The sequence below is a fragment of the Condylostylus longicornis genome, unplaced genomic scaffold (genome assembly GCF_029603195.1).
Source record: "Condylostylus longicornis isolate FDR11 unplaced genomic scaffold, ASM2960319v2 ptg000040l, whole genome shotgun sequence".
Classification (NCBI taxonomy): domain Eukaryota; kingdom Metazoa; phylum Arthropoda; class Insecta; order Diptera; family Dolichopodidae; genus Condylostylus; species Condylostylus longicornis.
In genome coordinates, this window is record NW_026578009.1 from 16,193,866 (window position 1) to 16,210,814 (window position 16,949).

Below are 16,949 nucleotides of genomic sequence, written 5' to 3' on the forward strand. Positions count from 1 at the left end.
AAATTTCCGCGGCTACTTTTAAATTTACGATAAAACAGTATTTACATATTTGAATAGCTTTTTTTCTTTAGTTCGGCAAAACATACTACATACTTATCTCTTGTATTTATATTTACCCAAAATCAGTTTTTTAGGGTTTTGAAGCATTTAAATTTTATTTGTATTTAATATATGTATGAACATATGTATTTTTCATTCCAATCTTTTATTTGACCCTAATTGGTTGACCTTTATAACTTCATTGGTTTAAGATGAATAAGCTTTTGGCCAAAATTGGCAGAACAAAAATTTTTTGTAACTTCATCAGCTAGAACTTCTCAAAATAAGAAACCATTATCTGAAATAACCCATTCATTACGAAAATTTAGAAGCAAGAAAAAACAAGCTGATTCTGGCAGCACACCCGACCGGATTTCTATGGTATTTCATAAAATTATGAAAATTTCCATTAAATATTTACTTCAAATTTTATAAAAAATAGAAAGTAAATTTTAGTTAATGTGTCCAGAAAAATGTAAATTTGATTCTAAGCAGAGGTTTATCTTTTGTGATCTAATTTCGCTGGTGAATTTTCTCCGCTAATTATTTTAAAAACTAGAATCCAAATAATACGAGTACATTTCAGAAAATTTCGTTAATCAGTTCCTAATGTACATATGATTAAATATGAAAATTCGGTCCGTATACTGAAAATTCTATTTTCGAGCCGTGAAACTCGCGAAAAATTAACTACATACTTCATTGTTTTAATGTCCAAATTTTAAATATAAAATTTCAAATTGGTTAATTATTTCTCCGTATATAAGTAAAAATGTAAATTCGGTCCATAGTAAAAATCAATTTGCTGATACATGATTTTCTTATAAAAAGTTAGGTGAATTATTGTCAGGCGAAACTAATATGTTACATAAAATTTCAGAACAATCCACTGATTATTTTCTAAAAAATAGTCAAGAACGTAAAATTGTCTCAGAATTGGTAAAGATCCAGTTCCAGAGAACTGACATATTCTAAAATTTGATCAAACCTTCTCATCTTTAAAAGAAACTCAGATATAAATTAACTTAAAAATCGCTTTAGCTGAATTTGAGATATTGATTTGCACAAACATAATGACAGACAATCTGACAGACATCTCTCTAAAAATAATTTGTTTGCGTTTCCCTAGTATGAAGAAATTCGATTCCATCAAAAACTCGACATGCGAAATTTCGTGCTATCACAAAACCTCTCCCATTTTATGCACGGCAGTCGCTAAAAATTTCGGAGGAAAAGGTTTGAAATTTTACAGCGAAGGATCAATTATATGTTGATACGGATATTATCAATTACATAATTTTTAATTGGTCAATTCAATACGAACCTTATTTTTTGTAATGTATTTTAAAAATTAGGTAATTGTAATGATATCAGTAGAATTTAACTTAAAACTCACTGTAGATCTCTAATTTTTTCCTAAATATTTTTTTCATTTTTTCTAAGATATGTATGTAAAAGAGTTACAAGTGCCATCTGTTAGGAATTTTTATTATTACCTAATGGATATAGATGTTTAAGAAAAGATTTATTTTGTATTACATCCGCTAGATGTCAATTAATTTGAAACACATTATATTGAAACATATAGGAATTTTTACAACACTGGCAACTTTATTATATTCTGTCAGATTAAAAAAAGCAAAATTAAAACAGAAATTGTCATATGTCATTTAAAAATTTTGACATTTCATTTTCATATATTGGTTGATATATTTATGTTTTTTGTGTTAATCTAAAATTTGCCGACTAATTTCACGATATTTTGTTGAATTTACATTAAAATTTAAAATAAATTTTACTCAAGATAAACAAAATTATTTATTCTGAATTAAAGGGAAAGAAAAAATGGCATTATCAGGAGAAATAGTAAGTTGAAGTGGATTTTTAAATTGTGAAAACGTAAAAATATCCTGAATAAATGTGGAGGTTAGAAGTAAACTTTGCTTTGATTTTGTTTTCGGCGAGTTTAGTACATAACATAAAAACAACAAAATAGTGTACTTATATACAAAAAAAATATAACTAATTTCAGCTGATTGGAAGATTGTGAATTTTATTGAAATATTTTTCCCAATTTGTTCTCAATACAACAAATTTTATATTCCTTCGTCACAAGAAGTTATTTTTAAAAAGAATGACGATACAAAATTTTTAAAAATTTGTAATGGTTATATTGGACCGAACCCAACAAAAATTTTAATTCTCAAAATTAAAAAAATGCCGGTCAGTACATAATCAGATTTATAGATAAACAGTAGTTTTTCGCAATATGTTTTCATTATGATAATATTGGGTTGATAGATTTAACGAAATTTAAAACGAAACACTAAAAGGTCCCGACAAATCATCTTACTTAATAATATTATGAAAAATATCCAAATTGTTTCAATAACATTGTTTATACTAAGGTCAATGCCCCGATAATAGTATACCGACTTGGTGCGGTTGTAATTTGTTATATACATAAGTAAGTACATATTTATTTACTTCATTTTCTGCATAAATATACTCATGTATCCATCTGTATTTCTGTAGATACTTTTATATAAGGAATTATAGCTATATGACCTTGTTTAAATGTACACTTATATGCGATAATATAAAAACAAAATTTAATATTTTTGTTAGTATTTTCTGTACCTATCTTATTAAGATTAAAGGGCTGAATAAAAAAATGAACGTAAAACCTAGCTACATATCTAACGTAACTAATATAAAAACAAAAATACGGAAAAGGCGTAAGTCCTTGTTGAAAGAAGTGAATGAACTTTTTAAATATTTAAAATAATTTATTTAAAAATGACTTTTTAGTTTAGAAAATTTTTAAAAATTTTGTAAATAATAATAGTCTTTTGCATCAACAACAAACGATGAAATATCTAAACATTTACAACTTTCACTTTTTATCATCCTTCAGTTATATTTATAAAATTCTATTATTCCAATAAATGACAAAGTATTTTGGATTACCTACATTAGTTTTATTACAGTATTGCTATCTACTTAGATACCTATTTATAGTTATTAATATATATATATAATTATTTAAAATTTTAAATAGCAGAATGCACTTGAAATAAAAAAATATTTCTATCCGTTTTTAAAACAGTATGACGGCAATGTTCGTTTGGTGCATATATTTAGTCAATCGTTAAATTTAATATAAAATGTCTCTGATAGCAATTGAGACACTCTTTTATAAAAGACGCAACGTTGTTTATTCTTTTGTGCGACATCGTCTTTACGCGATACTTAAAAGTTACAATTCTGTAAGTTTAATTGCTTAATGCGTTTTAAATTTTTTAACCATAAGTTTATAAGATCCCATACAAAAAACTTTAACTTCTTGAAGCAACAATTCCTAATTATATTTTGGTTATAATTAATTCAATTTACAAAATTCAAATCTAGTTACATTGTGATAATTATTTTAAATGCCAGAAATTAAAAAAATAATTAAAATCATACCTACCTTAAAAGTTTTTTTTTCAAGATTTTGAATTCTTTAGTAAATAAGAGGTGAATAATTTTCAATTTGAAAATTGAGTACAACAAAACTAAAATAAACAAAACAAAAAAACAAAAAAACTTGAATTTGAACAAAATACAACAAAACTAAAATAAAGTACTTTCATTGCCAAAATTTAGGAAGTGGGTACCTACAATCTCTTGAAAGAAAATTTTCATTAACAATAAATATTTTAGTCTATTTTTAAATTTCGTTCTAAATTAAATGATTATTCAGTAAAACAGGAACAAAACAATTTTTAGTTGGTTTATTAATTACATAGAAAATTGATATTTGAAGTTTGGATACTTGTTTCGTACGAATTATGCAGAAAAAAGTTATAAAAGATAGTGGTGTTAAAAAAAATACTTCAAGCATATCGAATCATTTGAAGCCCTCAAAAAATTTATCAAAATCAAACATATCAAGCTCATCTATTTTAAATAAAAAAAAATTTAAATTGCAGACCCTTCGCATACAATCGCCTGATGGCATGAAACGTATTGATATACCATCGACCGCATCTTTGAAGGAACTTTATGAAGAAGTCCATAGATCATTAAAATTAAAAGATTTTGATTTTGCAATTTTTAAAGAGAGAAATTTCACCAAAGAGGTAAAATTTAAACAAAGTTATATTTGTTGAATTATATTAATGACTGGCCATTTTAGTTGATTTCCACGCGTTCACAAACTATAGAAGGTAATGGCTTGCAACATGGAGATATTATTTACTTCAAGATAATGTCGGGAACATCCTCTGCAAGAGTAAAATATATTTTTATTCTATAATCAATATTATTTTAAAATAATACTCACATATGCTTTACAGAGAACAAGTATTCAGGCAGTAGATAAATTTAGTAAAGATTTTGGCCAAACAGCTTCGCAAAGTGCAAATCAGGATAATGCAAGCTCTTCAGATTTTCGTCAATCAATTTCTAAAAATCAAGATTTAAAAGAAGATGAAGTGGACATTATTTTGGCAAAAACTGATGGACGCATCCAGCGTGGTAGAGACAGTAAACTGTAAATTTTTATTTTTTGACTTTTGAAAGTTTTTGAATCTGAACTATTTGATAAAAACAACATTTTTTTCTTACGTCGCTCTTATTTGCCGATTGTAGCATAATTTCTATGGTTAACTTACTAAAAAAATAACTATTGAAACATGTTCACTCTTTCTGACTATTTTTTTAAAAAAAATTAATTTTCATGAGAAATAGAACTTCAGTTAACTTTCTGATGTGTCATTATTAATGTGATTATTGACATAACCCGATTTGCAATTAAAAAATATGTGTCTGATTCTAGTGAAAAAGTAAATCATGTTGTTTTTACCAAATGTTTGAAACATTTATTTAAAGGTGTCAGTAATTAATTTTTATATATTTTTAGCTGCCGCCACAATATAAACGGTTGTTGTGTCCATTGTTCTGCAATTGATCCGTACGATGAATCATATTTAAATGAACAAAAAATTAAACATTTATCATTTAATTCATACTTACGAAAACAAACATCTGGTGTTGATCGCGGAAAATTCGTTCCATTTGAAGAAATTAATTGCCGAATAAAGCCAGGTTGTCGTGAACATTTGCCGTGGCCAAAAGGTATTTGTTCAAAATGTCAACCGTCAGCTATTACATTAAATCGGCAGATATATCGCCATGTTGACAATGTGATGTTTGAGAATACAGCATTAGTTGAACGTTTTCTAAATTACTGGCGTACAACTGGTCACCAGAGAATGGGATTTTTATATGGAACATATGAACAACACTCGGATGTTCCATTAGGTATTAGAGCAAGAGTTGCTGCAATTTATGAACCTCCCCAAGAAAGTTCAAGAGATTCAATAAAATTATTGGACGATGAACATGAATCTGAAGTAGATGAAGTTGCACGTGCCTTAGGGTTGAAACGTGTCGGTTGGATATTCACTGATTTAATAAGTGAAGATGCGGCAGCCGGTACTGTAAAACAAATACGTGGCATTGAAACACATTTTTTAACAGCACAGGAATGCATTATGGCTGGTAATTTACAAAATAAAAATCCCAATCCATGTCGTTATGCATCGAGTGGTGTTTTCGGTTCAAAATTTGTAACTGTTTGTGTAACTGGTAAGAATAGTTTTTAACCATACTCTTATGAATTTGAGATAATGTTCATTCAATTTTAGGTGATAAAACTAAACAAGTTCATATGGAAGGTTATGCTGTGTCTGCTCAATGCATGGCATTAGTAAGAGATGATTGTTTGATCCCAACAAAGGATGCTCCAGAATTGGGATATATTCGAGAATCATCGGAAACTCAATATGTACCGGACGTTTATTATAAGGTTAGTGTCTTGATTTTATCAAAATGGTTTATAATGATGTAGGAATGCGAACAATATCAGCCATATTCTTTTTTCTGTCCTTTTTATATATGTTCTATAAAGAGTTTGGTACTATTTTTGGGTTTAATATTTTCAAAATTCGAACGTACTTATTTGGACCAATAAGTGATCAAAATATTTTGTTTTGCTCATATGAGCTAGATAATTTCGTTAGATAATAGCATAATTTCGTTGTCAAAATACATTATTTTAGCAATTGTAATACAATAATAAATTCAAATACCATGAACTTGGTCTTATGAATGTTTCATACCCGCTAAGATAATAAATAGGCCAAATGAACAATTCTTATTAGCACATTTCTAAAAATTTGGAAATGCAGTAAAATTGCAACTTAGGCAATAATTGAAATAACGAAATTGAAGTTGAAATTAACCACTATTTTAAAACCCATTTTTTTTATTTTTTTTTCCATCGTTAAAAATGAATGAGTTCAACAACTTGCAGTATTATTTAATAAAATGGTTATATTGAGTTCTTTAATTTTAATTCTCCCTTTAAGGGCATATAATAGACTTATTGCCTGATATAAATGATATTGCCTGGCTATCAATCCGAAATATTTATGCAGACTATTGATTTTAAAATTTATGCAGACTATTGATTTTAAAATAAAATTATTTTCACTAGTTAAAAGTATTGGTACTAGTTAAGTACTTCTTGGACCATTTGTTTGGTCTGAATTCATTTAAGCATAGTGTTCTCTTAAAATCCTCTTTCTAATACCACAATATTAATATTACAAGCCATTCAGAAAATCAGATATGTGTATAGCACAAAAATGAAGTAGGAGATGTATGGAGACTACTCCATGTATGGAGCAAAACCTATTCCTTCTACTTCTCATCAGGGTTTTAAATCAATTAATTGATTCGAATAAAGTTTATAATGTAGCATACATATATAAATTAAAATGCTATATGCTTAAAAATTAGAGGTACGAAAATTTTAATAAAGTTTTTGATTTGCAATCAGTGCTATTATCAGGTTCACAATTGAGTGTTCAAAAAATTTCGGTATTAAAAAAAATTAAAAACTTTCTCAACTTTTTTTTCATTTCTTTTGATGAACTTTTTTCTTTTTTTTTAAACATTTACATTTATCTTTATTTATTTTAATATATATATATATATGTTTTTGTTTGAATATACACAATAGGACATTGTAAGTTATCTCCTTTTTATTTGAAAATATCTATTTTATCATTTTAAATCATTGTGTATGCGTACACTGTGATAATTTATTTTCATTTTATTATTATGTCTAAACGAGTTTTAATATATGTATTTATAATTTAAATTTGTTTCTTTATTTTTTAAAGAAAACTTAAAAAGTTTATCGAATGTTTTTAAGTTTCTTCGAAAATTGATTTTAATAAATAAATGTTTGTATTTTTTTATTTGATTTTTTTTTAATTTTACATTTTAATATTATAATATTTCGATTTGTAATTTTCGTTTTAAATTCTTTTTGAATGTACAACATAATACATAAATATTTTGTATCTATATGTACGTAATATAATATGATTTATCCTAATAACTACTTATTTATTTATATATACTTTTCCATTTTTTAGTATCAGGTTATTTTACTTTTTTTTTTGTATTTAATTATTTTTATATAACTATTAACACATTGATTTCACATTAAACAGTTCTGAAATTTCAATAAGTTTATTATATGTATAATAACTTTTAATCGATTTATATTTAAAAAAAAAGTCAATTGTTATTATAATTTACAGAATTCGTAAGTTAGAAAAGATTGTATTTTTGCAATTTTTTTTAAAGTGATTCGGAATATCCAAAGAGAGACTAAGAAGATTTTTTGCAACTTTTGGTTAATATTTTCAATAACAAAACAATTCTGTGCAAATTTTATTCAAGAAGTAATAAATAATTGGATTTAGTTTTTCTTTTTATGTGCATGCGATTTCAACATTTCATTTTGTATGCGCAATATTCAAAATATTGAAATATATTCATTGAAAAATAATTTTTTATTGATGTGAAATATCAAACAAAAAACTATAATACTTTTTTATAGATTTAGAGCAATAATGTATCTACTGCTAATCTTAGTAACCAAATATGACAGTTTATTTTATTTTTACAAAATTTAATTATTAAAATTTATTACAAATTTATTTAGGCAATTTAGCATATCGTAATTGGATTAAACTTTAAAAGAATAACTTTTTGAAATAAAAATCACCTGTCCAATTATATGCAATATATTTAATTCACCACTATTCATTGACATCATTAGAATTTATAACCAAATTTAATAAGCTATAGAGAAATTCAGAGGTAGACTTATTCATTAATATTTTCTTTATTGTTACACAAAGAGAAAAGTAATTTAATGGTTGGTATTTGAAACCATGAAAGGTTTAACTTTCTATTAATTAGAAAGATAAATAATAAAATTCTTATTATTAAAATATTACAAACTTTAAAATTTTATTGATACACCTTGATAAAATTTACACAGGATTTATGATCATTTCAGTAGTATTCGAATGTAACGCATACATATATATTAGATTTTGATTAGATTTCAATTATTTTTTGAATAAATATAGTAAGATAAAAAAGTGTTTAAAACCGTTTTATTTCAATAACAGACTTTATTTCTATAGACGATCACAAACTTTTTGGATGAGTATTAGTTTAAATGTTTACATAGTATCTATAAGTTTATATTTTTTAAATGTTTTATTTCTTTCAAAAAAATTGTATTTGGTTGATTTAATAATTTTGATAAATTTTTGAGATTTCTCAAATAAATTTTCAAAAATTTTAAAGTTCTTTTGGTAGAGATAAAATTTTTCGTTAAATTTTTGTACAAAATTAAAATAAAAAATTATCAAACACGTTTTATTCCAAAATAACAATAAAAATTTTCAAAAAAAACGTATAACATACATTTCTCAATTTTACTCAAATATCATCCCTTAACTGAAATGAAAATTTTTCTAGGACTTTTCAGCAATATACTCGTATTGCTTTTCAATTTGAACCGAGTTAAAGGCTAATCGTAGAGAAGAAATAAAAAAACTTTTAATCTTGGTATTTGATTTAAGTTTTAGTTTAAGCAAAACTGAAATTAATTGCAATACCTACATGTTAATGGTCTTGAAAATATTTTCTCGAGTTCTTGAAAATATAAAAATTATGGAACAATGTTGGGATTTATTGTTTTATAAAAAGGACTTGAAATCATTGAAGAAAATTTTTATCACTCCATTTAAGAACATTTTAAAATTTAGTTACCTGTGTTTTTATACATACATATGTAAGTTTCCAAACATAAAATTGACATAATTTGTAATTATAAAGTTTTCGCCGTTTTTTCATTTCCAATGTTTTTCATATGTATGTATATAATTTGCAACTGGTACAATTTTTTGCTCAAGTATATCTTGCATTTAAAAAATTAAATTCAAATCAAATTTTTCAATTTCATTCTGTATTAAAATTTTTTTAGTTTTTTATTTTTTATAAGATTGTTTTTAAAGCTTTTGTTTTCCTTAAATTTCTTTCACAATTCAATTGAAGTAAAATAAAAGGAAATTCATATTATTTCTTGGGACAATTTTTTAATTACTAAAATTGAATTTTATTAAAATAAAATTATTTTCAAGATTAATTGTTCATGTATGTAAATTTAGTGTCTTAAAGAGTTAATTATATGTTATAAGTAATCCAATTTACATGTGTTCCTGTTTTATATGAAAATTTTAATCATAATTTTTGTAAATTTGTACCGCAATATCTGGGCTCTGGGATTGTCTTTCATTTCGACTTTTAACTGAAATTTTTAATTTCTAAGTGTTAAACGAATTAATGATTAAAAATTGTTTTCAATTACAATTGTTCAAAAACTTTGATTACGTGCTTAATTATTATCACATAATAAATTCAATAATTAAATTTCAAAATTTGAAAAATTCTATCGGTATCCGTTTCGTCCAAAAAGAAAAGTATTTTAGTTTTACTTCGATTAAATAAGTTTATTATATGTATATATAGATTTAAATAATTTTTTTTTGTATCCGTTTTCTAATTTTCTTTTAAGTTGGCTATAAGAGGAAGAAAAATTTATTATTACAAAAGTATAAAATATTTTATAAGTTTCATCCATTTAAATATTTGAATTTAATTCTTACCGAGGATTTTTTAAAGTCACTAATGATTTTTCTTTAAATTTGAAAATTTTTTAAGTAAAGTATTAGTCTTACATAACTTCACAATTTGTCATACAATTTAATAATTAAATAATTAAAGTTATTATTATTTTTCACAATTGAAAGTTAAATAAAAATTGTAACTTTAATTTTATTCCGATATTAACTTTTTTAAATTCTTTTGAATTAAAATGAAAGAATTCTATATTACAGTGTAAAATTTTGAATTAGAATTCTAAATTTTCAAATTCAGAATTTTACACTAAAGTAAAAGTAGGTTAAAGTAAAGTCGATATTTTGGGTTATCAATAATTAAATTGTAATTTGTTAAAAAAGATAAGTAAGTATTAATGTAAAACATAAATGTAGATGGTATTAAAAGTATTGAAACAAAAACATAGTTCAATTGTTACAAAGCATGAAATATTGTAAGGCTATATTTTACTATAAAGTGACAAATTATTTCATTTCAATTTTTATTAAAATTTTTCTTAATTTGGGAAAATCTTTTGTTGTTTTATTTTGTTGACTTTTTAAATTTAAATTATCACGAAGTAATTATTACTACTTACTACTTTTTTATTCGTTCAGTACTTCCTATAAAATTTTGTACAAAGATTTACTAATTGGAAATTCGTAAAAAAAATTTTTTTTTTATTTTCTTAGTTTTCTATTTTTATTCTCATTAAATATTGGCCCAGATTATCCTTGTATATCCCAATAAAATAGAGGAGAAAGCAATAAACGTAGTAAAATTAATAAAAATCCCTCCCCACAACACGTATGATATGATTATTAAAATAAAGTTTAAGTATCAAAATTTTTAAATTTCGAGTAAAAAGAAAATTTTTTTTATTTTAAAATAAATTATTTTTATAAAATTGACATTAATGTAAAGAATGTATCTTTATGTTTATATGTATGTATGAATTTTTAAATAATTTAAAAATTTTATTTTACTCTAATATAAATATCGAATTCGAGTGCAAATATATTATTTTTTCTAGTAAGTATAGTAAAACTAGAATTCTTATGAAATTATAAATAATTAATAGTTGTTGTTTAAAAGAAAAATTTATGGTAAATAAATTTATAAGAAAGTTTTTTTAGTAGTTTTTTTATGTTTTTCGTCTTTAGTATTTTTTTAAAAAGATCTTACGTTCTAACAAAACCGACATCACAAGCCTTTTAAAAATTTCTGTTTTTAAAATGTTTATTTTTTTATTATTATTAATTGTTATTTTTCAACTATTTTTTTTTTTTTGGTTTTTATTGTAAAAATTATACAATTACTTTTTAAAAAAATATTAATTGTAGATACCTTAATTTTTTGTCTATGTAGTATATTGGTTTTTGATAATACAGTTTAGAATAATGTTGTCAAAAATAATAAAAATTTAAATTAAAAAAACACATAAGTATAAACAATTTGTTTTTAAATAATATTAATTATATATACGCTTTCACTAGCATTATTTTAAATATTTCATGTTTAAGTTTTTTAAACTATTTAATATGTTTTGGTGGGAAAAGTTTTGTTTTACTTTTAGAATACTCATTAAAAATTTTAAAAGTTCATTTTAAAATTAATATTTAAATTGTTGCACATTTACAGGATACTGTACTGAAAGTAACAGTATAATTTATATTGGGCCTTGCTATACATACATTTTCACTGGCAGCATTGTGTTTTTGAATTAGATATTCCGCGTTCATATGAAAAGCGTTCGGTTTCAGTTGTGTTGCGAATTTCGTACTAAAATATGCAATTTAGAACTTGTGGAAATTAAAATTTTTTACGAATGTTTTCGAAATTGGCCCGGCCAGGTATCAGAATTCGGACAGATGGCGTATTAAAATAGTGACAAATATATGTTGGGAAGGGTTTTGGTGAATTTAAAAAATTAAGCAGATGTTTACGAATAAAAAGCTTTTCTCTGCAAGGCAATCACACGCGCAGTTAGTCAATGCATATAAAATTAAATAGTTCGAAATATATTAAAAAAATTAAGTAACTTTAATAAGTTCACATATAAAAGTGTATTCTTTCCAGTGAGCTGATCACGCTCATTAAAAATGTAGCTCAACGAAAAATAAAAATAAGCATTTGCGCTAAGTTTCACTAGCGTTTTCTCTTTTAGTTAAACATATATATACTTATATGTATAAGAGATAAACAGATATAAGTATGTAAATATATCTTATAAGGTCGAAAACGCTTCCTTCTTGGTATTTATATGTACGTTGGGACAAATTGAATATACTCTATATGATTTATAGGTACAAAAGCTAATAGAATAAATGTAAATGCGTTGCATCTTTAATTTGAACACACTTCAAAAACTTCAAATTTAATTTTATAATTCCTTTGAATTTCACTTTAAATTTACACAAAAAAAATATTTGTGTACAAAACCAAATATAGTTCACGTGTGATTTGTATCAAAGCTCATTTCGCAGATTTATTTCTATTTTATTTAATTCGTATTAGACAAGTAATAATAATATTTAAACATTTGATCCATAAGTTACATGTAATGTATTGAGAATAAAAGAATATCTTTTAAAAGTTCACCAGATAACAATTTGGCAGTTGAAATTGTATGCAACAATCGGCAGTTATTCATGTAAATGTGCTAAAAGCATTTAAAGATTCTATTTCAAGCTTAATATTATATTGTTCAAAGCTTAAAAGCGTCATATTCGCAAATTTATATGTAGATGCAATATTCAATGTAAAAACCACACGTAAGAGTGGAATTAAAAAGGGAAAAATGAGAAAAATGTGCATATATTTCGACTATTTATTTAGAAAAAATATTTATTGTTTAATCAAATTTGTGATTTAAAGGGGAAAAAATATTAATTGAGCGTATTTTAGGCAACACAATATTTAGTTTTAATTTAAAAACTTCGATTCGAAATTGTTTCACAAAATGTTCAATATTTCTTTACAGTTTTTAACAAAAAATTTGGTTTTTAACTGAAAATTGCCACATACAAAATGCAAATAGTGAGTGTTATTGAATCTTTAAATCTTCTACTTATTAAAACAATAATAAAAATATTTAACATATCTGAATCATTCCTCCATCAATTATGAATTTACGGTATTTGTTAGTGAATTGATAATTGCTCCATTAAAAAGAAAAAAAATCAAAATTCAGTCATTTTTGTTTCTTGTTTGAATTAGGTTCTTATTTTGTTGTAATTCTTGTATCGTTTCTTAATTGTATTATATTAATAAATAGATATATAGTGTACTATTTTAAATTTTTCTAATTTTATATTTAAAAATTTTAATACATGTTTTACTTTAATTGCACATGCTTTTAAAGAAAACTAAACAATAATATTTAAAATGGATAAATATTTTTCGATTTGTATTCTATTAATTAATTTTGTTTTCTTTTATGACATATCCCTTGTACTTAAAATCTTTACATCAACTTATATACTATTACATACATTTCTTATTAACTAGTATTAGTATGAATTGTATATATATATAAATTTATTATTGTATGTAAATGTATTATTTCGTGGGTTTAATATTTTCATATATAATAATGATTATGTTTGTTCATTAATCAACATATCGAAAGCTTTTTTATATTTTTATTATTCCTTCTAATTATATCGTGGAACATACATTATATTTATATATAAACACAGTAAATACATTTATATATCTACGTTTTTTACATTAATTTACAGTGATTATAACATTTTCAATTTATTAAGGTACAAATATTTTTTTTAAATTTCGCGAATAAGAACTTATAATTCTTTACATGAAAAATAAAATTAATTGAATATATTATTCTTGTTAATACTGAAAAATGAATTCGTCTAAATGCAAGCTACAGTCATTCAAACACAAATAATATTTACTAATTGGACGGAAACAATAAAGAATTTAAAAATCGTACTATTCTTTCTTTTTGTACAAAACTATTTCAATATTACAATAATAAAAATTAATGTTTTCTTTGTTGTTTGTCATAATAAAATTTTTGATAAATTTTGATAAATAATACCAGCGATAGGTCAAAACAGTATATTTAATAAGTGATAAAGAATTCAAAAAGTTATCATTTCCAATAAAAAGAAGAAATAGCATTTAATATTAACTTTTAATATAAATAAATGATAATTACTTATACTTTAATATTCAATACATTTCTCTTATGTTTGTGTGCAATTGCATGTAATCATTGTATGATCACAGATTTAAATACTCTTAATGTATTTTGAGAAATGACATAGAATTGCAAATAACATTAAATTTCTGTATTAAATACAAACTTTGTGTTTCAATTTCATTTAAAATACACAGCGTTACGTACATATATGCAATTAAACTTTGCTCTTGGTTTTTGCACTAAATGTTGACTAATTCGCTTTTTCATTTCATTTCATAAAAATCGAAGAAGTATAAAAATTATTAATCTTCGATTTGAAATGCAGCGTGTACAAATGCGGATTATAATTCTAAAATAGCTAGATTGAGATTAATAAAATAGTGTATCTGTTTTACTGAATGAAATATCCACATTTGTTTCGACTGACTTTCTGCTGTTAATGCTTATTCTTTTTGTATAATGTAACTTTGTTCGATTATGCAAATTTATATTATCGTCCAGAAATAGGAAATAAATTTTATAGCGACTAAAATATTATAGAGAATAAGGAATAATAGAGATAAGAAATTTTTTATTTAAAAGGGAAAAAAGATTTGTAGTTTATTTTTTAAGTAAGTATAATATTATAACTAAGTGAAAACGAAGTCGTCGTTCGAAAAATATTTTGATTTTCAAAATTCAAAATAAGGCTAATGATCTTGTTCTTGTTCTAATTTTTTCGTGAAATTTTTACACATTTCGGTTACAGTGTTTATTAATTTTTATATATACGAATATTTATGAGTAGATTTAAATTATATTTACTTTTTGTTTTCCTTTATCTAACGAATAATCTAAGTGTTTTATAATTTTTCACAACATCGATTTTTTTTACTTTTTTTTTAATATTTTACATATTGTTACAAAATATACATGTTTATATACTTATTTATATTTACATATAATGATGGTTATAATTGATAAATATAATTTTATGTAAAGTATATGATAATAAAAGATTCTCTCGGTTTTATTTGTGATTCTTGTTTTACTTTTTGGTAATTTTAAAATATTTTAAAATTTTACATTTTTTGTTTTTCAGTTTGCGTATTAGAAAAATATAATTTTTGTTAAAAAGTTTCTCTTTTTATTATATTTTGTTACATTTGTTTCAAAACTACTAACTAGTTAGCTACTCGTTTTTATTTTTTTGTTTTTACAACGCTTATTGAAGACACTTAATTGTTTAACTATAATTAAATACATATTTATATTTATTTTATGAAGAATTTATGTGAATTACTTTAAAAAATCGATTCAAATACAATATTTAATATATCGATATAAAAATATTCAATTTTAATGCTGCATTTTTGGGCATATTAAATATTTTGTTATCAATATTAATTAAATTTATAAAATTTTACTTATTCTTCCCATTTTAGAATTCACATAAATCTTTTGTGTTATATATAAGTACGTAAATTAAAAATTTTACAATTACAAATGTTTTAAATACATTTTAATTAATTTTTATTAAATATTTTATTTATTATTAGTATAATATACTTTCCGATAGCTATACTTCGTTATTATCGTACCAAATTAAATTTATTATTCTATTTATTATACATATATAATCCCTTTCAGTTTAATTTTGAATACTAACGCACTTTGTTATTCACACTTAAAATTTACTTAGGTAATTTTATCATTCTTTTTTGTTCAGTACAATTGAGTGTTTGTTACTTTAGCACTGAACAAAATAGCTTTTATATTGCGCAATCTAATTTTTGGCAAGGTGCTATATTTCTAGTTAAATTAAGTGTTATATACATATTATTGTTATGTGTATGTGTATAACACTTATCATATATATGTATTATGTATATGTGTATACTCTACTTAACATGTAGTATATATATTTTTATTTTACTCCTGATAATTTGCAATTAAAATTTTATTTGGAATAAAAGCGTCGACTGTTTACTTCCAATATATTTTAGCTCAAATTTAATGAAAACTTTTAAAATTTATCCTAAATTTGCAGTATTTGTGCAGAAAATTGGTAGCAATATATTTTGTGATGAATATTCAGAAAAATTTCATTTTGAACAATTGAACTACTTATGGCAGGTAGTTCGTATTGCTCTTGGAATCAATTTAATTAAATGTTATTGTGTTTCAAAATTCATAAATCATAATCAAAATTCATGTTTCATGTAATGAAGTATCATAATAATCAGCTACAGAAATTAAATATTATGTATTTAAAAATTTCAACTTGAAATATTTAATCTAATCAATTAATTATTTATTTTGGAAATTTAAGGTTGAAACCGATGAAACACGTTTGGTTCTAAGAAGTCACTGCAATTAATTTTTAGTTCGATACTAATTGTTTCCAAAGACTTAAAAGCTTTTAACAGACTTTAATTTTTAAAACCTTTTAAATTCTTGTATATTGAAAATTTAAATGTGTTGAATTTCTTTGGACGTATATGTATATAAGTAAAAAGTGGTTTTCGTATGATTTGTAGGTTTTTCATTTTTTGCTGACTTTTGAGGTGCTTGCCGCAAATTTAAATAAAATTCAAAGTTTCTGTAATAAATATGTTTACTATAATGTAATCTGTTCTTAACATAATTTTATTTTATTCAATATATATATAATATGTGA

The 16,949-nt window shown here is 23.5% G+C and overlaps 1 protein-coding gene across 1 annotated transcript; it reads left to right on the top strand.

Moving 5' to 3' along the window:
• The first annotated feature begins 1,747 nt into the window (after nucleotides 1-1,747).
• On the top strand, nucleotides 1,748-16,649 carry LOC129609840 (nuclear protein localization protein 4 homolog). The gene is made up of 7 exons (XM_055521966.1): nucleotides 1,748-1,905; nucleotides 4,014-4,163; nucleotides 4,220-4,315; nucleotides 4,380-4,576; nucleotides 4,946-5,673; nucleotides 5,733-5,893; nucleotides 16,602-16,649. The coding sequence occupies exons 1-7, from the start codon at nucleotides 1,885-1,887 to the stop codon at nucleotides 16,647-16,649; spliced, it is 1,401 nt and encodes a 466-aa protein (XP_055377941.1). The 5' UTR covers nucleotides 1,748-1,884.
• The last annotated feature ends 300 nt before the right edge of the window (nucleotides 16,650-16,949 follow it).

Coding starts and splice junctions, on each gene's coding strand:
- LOC129609840 (XM_055521966.1), top strand. CDS start 1,885: ATGGCATTATCAGGAGAAATA. Junction 4,316..4,379: donor CGGGAACATCCTCTGCAAGA/GTAAAATATATT, acceptor TATGCTTTACAG/AGAACAAGTATTCAGGCAGT. Junction 5,894..16,601: donor TACCGGACGTTTATTATAAG/GTTAGTGTCTTG, acceptor TGGAAATTTAAG/GTTGAAACCGATGAAACACG.